The 7,445-nt window shown below is 43.7% G+C and overlaps 1 protein-coding gene across 1 annotated transcript in view; it reads left to right on the top strand.

Annotated features, from left to right (window-relative positions):
• The window catches only part of MOCOS (molybdenum cofactor sulfurase), a 58,057-nt gene that overhangs the window by 45,637 nt on the left and 4,975 nt on the right, over positions 1 to 7,445 (top strand). The window contains exons 12-13 of the mRNA XM_007455215.1: positions 1,391 to 1,496; positions 4,929 to 5,067. Coding sequence (XP_007455277.1) covers positions 1,391 to 1,496; positions 4,929 to 5,067 — 245 coding nt within the window. The remainder of the gene's footprint in view (positions 1 to 1,390; positions 1,497 to 4,928; positions 5,068 to 7,445) is intronic.

Genomic DNA, 7,445 nt, shown 5'->3' on the forward strand with positions numbered 1-7,445 from the left:
TGTATAAAGACAGCTATGGCATGCCCAAAAAGTGGGAGCTGGAAGCTGGGTGATGGGCTGCAGTAGTTCTGGAGGCCCTTGATATTTTCTTCCACTCTCTCTTTTTTTTTTTTTCTTTTCAGTAGTTTTAAAACTTGTATTATTTATTTCTAAAGTCAATATTACACACTTGCCCAAGGGCAGAACCCAGCTTCTCCCTGACTAGATTCACTGACCAGATTCAGAAGATCTCACTGGGCCTGTGACCCTCATCAAGGCCCTTCTTCTTGCTTGGGGAAGGGCCCCCCCTGCCCCCTGCCACTTCCCCACCTCCGCCCTGCAGCCCCATCTCTCCTCCTCTAAGTGTTGCCTCCAAGTTTCCTTTGCTGGAAGAATTTAACTTCAGCATTTTATTATTTTTTTTCCAGATTATCAACAGAATATTCTAGGAGCTTATGTTCTTTCTGTTTTTGAAAAGTTTGAGCCATGCTTAGAACATTTTCTATTTCCAGGGCACCATTTTCTTCCCTTTAGAAACAGTCCTTAATATTTAAAAATGCAAGTCTTCCATCCAAGTACTAATCAGGCCAGGAATTCTACTCAATATTCTGTAATAACCTATATGGGAAAAGAATCTGAAAAAGAATGAATATATGTATATGTTTAGCTGAATCACTTTGCTTACACCTGAAACTAACACAACATTGTAAATCAACTACACTCTACTATAAGATAAAAATTAAATTTAAGAAATGCAAGTCAATGGAACCATGATTCATTTGCATTCCAAGAAAGCAACTCTTCTTTTCTAATTTATTTTATCTTAATTTTTAAATTTAGGTATAATTGACATACAACATTATATTAGTTTCAGGCGTACAACATAATAATTTGACATTTGTATATATTGCAAAATGATCATCATGATAAATCCAGTTAATATCCATCATCACACAGTCACAAATTTTTTTCTTATGATGAGAACTTTCAAATATGCAATACAGTATTATTAACTGTAGTCACCACACTAGACATTACATCCCCAGGACTTATTTATTTTATAAGTGGAAGTTCGTACCTTTTGACCTTCACCCATTTTGCCAATCGCCCCCCCCACCCCCCGCCGGCAACCACCAATCTGTTCTCTGGATCTATGAGCTTGTTTTGTTTTGTTTTAGATTCCGTATCTAAGTGAGATTATACAGTATGTGTCTTTCTCCCTCTGACTTTTCACTTAGCATAATACCCTCAAGGTCCATCCATGTTGTCATTAAATGGCGAGATTTCATTTTTTTTTATGGCTGAATAATATTCCACTGCGTATGTATACCACATTTCCTTAACCATCAGTGGACACTTAGGTTGTTTCCCTCTCCAGCAACTCTTCTTTTAAATACTCCATCACTTTTAGATCAATCTGCTTGTACAACAGCCACCCTCTCTCTGGTGAATGAGGCACAGTATCTGCTGATAAACAGATCCAGTGTTTTGGAACTTCAGCAGCAATTAAGCACCAGGTAAGATCCCTGTACTATTTGCTATTTACCTTGGGAATAGCAGACAGGTGTAACTACCTGCCCCTGGGAGTGAGCTGGTCACCTCCCTGGGGAGAAAAGGTCTGCGAATCATGAGTCCAGACCCTTCATTGAGAAACTGAGGCCCAGAGAAGTCACAAAACTTTTTAGGCCAGTTTCCCTTAATCTTTTAGAGGGTTCTCTTTTATCTTCCAATGTCCTTCTTGATGCCCTCAGGATGCTTAGCGGAGAATCCCAACCCTCATTTTTAATCATTTCAATTCTTAAACATTTAGTTGAATGTAATTGCCAGCAATTGGACCCACTTTTTTTTTTTTTTTTTGCTGTACACGGGCCTCTCACTGTTGTGGCCTCTCCCATTGCGGAGCGCAGGCTCCAGACGCGCAGGCTCAGCGGCCATGGCTCACGGGCCCAGCCGCTCCGCGGCATGTGGGATCTTCCTGGACCGGGGCACGAACCCGTGTCCCCTGCATCGGCAGGCGGACTCTCAACCACTGCACCACCAGGGAAGCCCCCTGGACCCACTTTTGTTGCCCACTCTCCCACTGTCCCCTGGCCCCTAGGAGCCTTGCATTACTTCCACAGTCATTTTGAGTGAAAAGAAGAGTGGTTATGAAAGCTTTTAAAGTTGTAATTGTAGATACTATTTGTTTTTATCATCAGACAGAACTAGCACACTTGCCTGCTCACTCCCACCCAGGGATCTCCCAAGGGTCCTGGAAAGGTCAGCTCTAGAAAGGGTCTTGGTTGGTTCAAGCCCCCTCATTGTCCTTCAGAGGAAATTGAAGTCCCAAGGTAATCAGACAATTGGGGCAAAAAAGAAAAATCACCCAGCTCTACGTAAGCGTTGGGACCAGCAGATCATTCGTGGTCCACACCTGTCAACACCATGAGCCGGGGCTCCTGTGACGCTCACATGCCCTGTGGTCCTGGGCACATGTGTGCACATGCACAAACATGTACACATATAACTTAATAAAAACTACAAAAATGGACTGTTTGTAGTAATTCCTGTTTATAGTCATTGGCAAAAACACACAGCAGTGTTCCCTTGCCGAGGTCCAGGCTGCCCTCTTTAGGAGCTGAAGTGTGATGCCTGGTCCCTGGGCGTTCACTGAGTTTTCCCGGTACTGAGTGACCCCCTTCCTCAGGTACCCTGGGCCCTGGATGGAACAGGTCTGCAGTTTTCTGGGATTCTTGGTGTGGAAAGAGAGGAGGTGGGGACAGGCTTGCTGCAGCCCTGGTTCCTGCAGTCCTGGTTTAGTGCAGAGCTGACAAGCAGGAGGTAGGAAGGCCAGGTGGTCAAAGGTAGGAGAAACAGCCTGTGGTTAGTACATAGTGAGCGTCCCTGGTTCTGTTTTCAAATTTGATGGATGATATTGTCTCCATGCGGACCATGGTAGCTTTTGGACATAAAACTTTCCCTATTAAAAAGAACAAAGGGAGTTTTGTTTGTTTGTTTGTTTATAACCTGGAGGATAAATCCAGAATCAAAGGATTTTAGGACTGGAAAATGCTAACCCTCTCATTTCCCACAAGGGCCCTGCAGTCCTCATCGATTGTGGGTGTTGCACATAGTTAGTGGCAAAGCTGGACTTGGGTATCCTCGTCCCTGGCTTTTCACATGCCAGGGGCTTTGAGATACAGACATGGGACCCCTTACTCTCCCCCAGGGTCTTTCAGTTCTGTCTCCAGGGCAAATTCCAGTCATGCTCAAGGATTTCCCTCCCTCCAAACTTCAAAAATTTTTATTAAAGTACAACAAAGTGCAAAAATCATAAGTACATAGTTTAGTGAATGTTTACAGATGTATATAGCCACGTAACCACCATCCAGATCAAGTAGAGAACATTTCTAGAACCATAGGCCCCTTCCTCATGTCCCTTCTTAGTCAACCCCACTGAAGGTTGCCACTATTATGCCTTCTTTCACCCTAGATAGTTTCACCTTTTCTTAAACTTAATTTAATGGGATCATACAGTGTGTTCCTCTGTTGAAGTTTTCAGATGCTTTTTCAGTGCTTTTTTACCTTAGGGCTCGAGGGGGTGCATGGAGGTGCAGGGAGCTGTTTTATGGTAACTTGTGCTAATAAACAAAAATTTTAAACAAGAATTACAAAAATAGCATATGCTTAGTTAAAACTGCAAACGGGATGGAAGCTAGGAAATAAAATTTTTAATCGAGATACAATTGACATGCAACATTATATTAATTTCAGGTGTACAACATGACTCTATATTTGTATATACTGAGAAATGATCACAGTAAGTCTAGTAAACATCTGTCATCACACATAGCTGGAAATTTTTTTTTAAAGATTGTTTATTTTTTTAAAAAAATAAATAAATAAATAAATAATTTATTTATTTATTTTTGCCTGTGTTGGGTCTTCATTGCTATGCGCAGGCTTTCTCTAGTTGTAGAGAGCGAGGGCTACTCTGTTATGGTGCTCAGGCTTCTCATTGCAGTGGCTTGTCTTTGTTGTGGAGCATGGGCTCTAGTCACGCGTGCTTCAGTAGCTGTGGCACGTGGGCTCGGTAGTTGTGACTCGTGGGCTCTAGAGTACAGGCTCAGTAGTTGTGGCGCATGGGCTTAGTTGCTTCAGGGCATGTGGGATTTTCCCGGACCAGGGATTGAACCCGCGTCCCCCACACTGGCAGGTGGATTCTTAACCACTGCACCACCGGGGAAGTCCTGCAAAATTTTTTTCTTTTTATGAGTACTGAAGATTTATTCTTTTAGAACCTTTTAAATATGCAATACAGTCATTTTTTAGACAATACAGTATTATTAACTATAGTTGCCATGCTATACATTACATCCCCATGACTTGTTTATTTTATAACTGGAAGTTTGTACCTTTTGACCCCTTTTACCCATTTTGCCCACCCTTCTCCCCACCCCTGGCAGCCATCAATCGGTTCTCTATAGGAAATAAATATTAAAACCTCCCATGTATACTCTATGTTGCTTTATGATGTTCTAATATCCAAAAAGAGTGTGAGCTCTGGATACTTTTTAGGTCCTTGATAATTAAGCCTGTTGACAGTCTTTAAATGCCTTGTCCTGACTCTGTAGAATTGGTATTTTCTCATAAGTTTATTCACTCGATCCCAGTTCACTTGGTTTCCAAAGTTCTTCATCTCTTCAGCAAAGATCTACTCACCCATTGCACTGCCTCTTGTGGGCTTCTCCATGGAGATGGGACCATATTCCAGGGACATCATGGAGGTCTGTCCAACAGATGTGTGTCTCTTGGCCTTGCACTCGTGATAAAATCTTCTGATCATCGAAGCCTCAGGCCAGAGTACAATTGATGAACTCAGGCATCGAGTGGTAGAAATGTCGAATTATTACAATAGTGCAGTTATCCACCCTTCCCCACCTTTTCTCTTTTGGGTGTGTCTTAAACAGTGGTGACATTGGAAAGGAAGAATTATTCCCAGTGAACAATCTCATCTCACGTTTCCGTGCCAATATTATTACCACTGGAACAAGGGCTTTTGAAGAAGAGAAATGGGATGAAATTTCAGTTGGTTCCTTGCATTTCCAGGTAAGTTCCCAGGAGTTCTATTATCCTTCCTCAAGGGTTGCCAATGGGGATTGACCTCAGTCCTAGGCCGGGATGGTAGCAGGTAGCAGGGAATCCCATGCCCCATCACGTGCCCCCCCACCACCAGGCACTGACTCTTACCCACAAAAGCTCAGCAGAAGGGTATGTGACACCTGCATCCTGGGGTGGCCCTTGGAATTATCCATCCCTCCTTCCTCCGGGGAGGGCAGCAGTTTCACGTGGGGAAGAGAGAATGTACAGGTGATGAAGGTACAGACTTTGTCGCCATGTCTAGGCTTCAACTCTGTTTCTTGGAATGCTTGTGTCTATGAGAATGTCCTCCTCCTGAAACCTGCTGGATTTTCTCGCTGTCTGGAGCTTGTGGAGGAGGACCCAGATGCCTCATGGTCCTTCAGTGCCCATGGTGGCTGTACCTTCTCCCCATGCTCTCTCGCTTCTGGCCTCGTTGGCAGCTGGGGAGCAGCTTGCAGTTAGAGGCGAAGCCTCCAGGATGCCCTCCCTCCCCAGGCTTTGGGCTCCCCAAACCTGAAATCTTCAGCTAACATCTACATTCCTCCTTAGGGCAGATAAGGCCCCCGAGACCTGATCCTCCGGCCTCTCCCATCTCCCCGGGCTCATCACCCCTCCCCCTCTGCCTGCCCTGCAGACCTTCTCTCCATTCCCTAAACAAGCCAAGCTTCCTGGCTTAGCACCTTAGCCCTGCTGTCCCTTCCACCTGGAGCACTTTTCCTCCAGCTCCCACAGGGTCTCAGCTCAGATGTTACCTCCTTGGAAAGGCTGTTCCTGACCCACCACAAGGTCACACTCTGCACAGTGTCTCCTTATTTCTTCAGACCATACGAGGGTGGGGACCAAGTCTCTTTAGTCCCTGCTGTTCCTCTGGGGTCTAGGACAGTCCTTACCCAGAGTAAGTGCTCTAAACTGCTGATGGAATGAATGGGCAGGAAAGCTATGGAATAGCTGGGGACAGAAGGATGGGTCATCTGCACAGAATGTCCCCAGTTCTTCAGTGGGGAATGAAATTATCTTAATAACAGTAATTAGCCAGTTGTATAAACTGATTGTAATGGGGCTACTGCACTCAAATGGAACATCACTCTAACTTCCAGGAAAGCAGTAAACAATAATTTAACCCTTAATGAAGGATTTCAGAGGTCTGGGGTTTGGGGTAGGGATAAACTGCATGGCACCAATAGAAGAAAAAGATCAGCTCCGAAAGATCTTTGTTATCCATTTAACTCTCCAAGCTTCCTTTTATCCTGGAAGCTGCTCCCCCTTGAAAGAATTATCTCTTTTCTCTTCCACAGACCTCTCTGGCACCAGCCTTCTGTCATTCCGCTCAGTCCTCCATCCCGGCTGACTCCTCTTCATTTTCTGTAGCTGTGTCCCTGCCATGCTATAAAAGCACCTGCTCTCAGGGTACATGCCCAGTAATGGATTGCTGGGTCGTATGGTAATTCTATTTTTAGTTTTTTAAGGAACCTGCATACTGTTCTCCATAGTGGCTGAACCAATTCACATTCCCACCAACAGTGCAAGAGGGTTCCCTTTTCTCCACACCCTCTCCAGCATTTATTGTTTCTAGATTTTTTGATGATAGCCATTCTGACTGGTGTGAGATGATATCTCATTGTAGTTTTGATTTGCATTTCTCTAATGATTAATGATGTTGAGCATTCTTTCATGTGTTTGTTGGCAATCTGTATATCTTCTCTGGAGAAATGTCTATTTAGGTCTTCTGCTCATTTTTGGATTGGGTTGTTCAAAAAGAGTCATGTACCAAAATGTTCATTGCAGCTCTATTTATAATAGCCAGGGCATGGAAGCAACCTAAGTGTCCATCAACAGATGAATGGATAAAGCTGTCTTTTGGTCTTGTTTATGGTTTCCTTTGCTGTGCAAAAGCTTTGAAGTTTCATTAGGTCCCATTTGTTTATTTTTGTTTTTATCTCCATTACTCTAGGAGATGGGTCAAGAAGGATCTTGCTGTGATTTATGTCATAGAGTGTTCTGCCTATGTTTTCCTCTAAGAGTTTGATAGTTTCTGGCCTTACATTTAGGTCTTTAATCCATTTTGAGCTTATTTTTGTGTATGGTGTTAGGGAGTGATCTAATCTCATACTTTTACATGTACCTGTCCAGTTTTCCCAGCACCACTTATTGAAGAGGCTGTCCTTTCTCCACGTAGCATAGGGAGATCAGCTCGGTGCTTTGTGACCACCTAGAGGGGTGGGATAGGGAGGGAGACGCAAGAGGGAAGAGATATGGGAACATATGTATATGTATAACTGATTCACTTTGTTATAAAGCAGAAACTAACACACCATTGTAAAGCAATTATACTCCAATAAAGATGT

This window comes from Lipotes vexillifer, unplaced genomic scaffold (assembly GCF_000442215.2).
Source record: "Lipotes vexillifer unplaced genomic scaffold, Lipotes_vexillifer_v1.1 scaffold90, whole genome shotgun sequence".
Classification (NCBI taxonomy): Eukaryota; Metazoa; Chordata; class Mammalia; order Artiodactyla; family Lipotidae; genus Lipotes; species Lipotes vexillifer.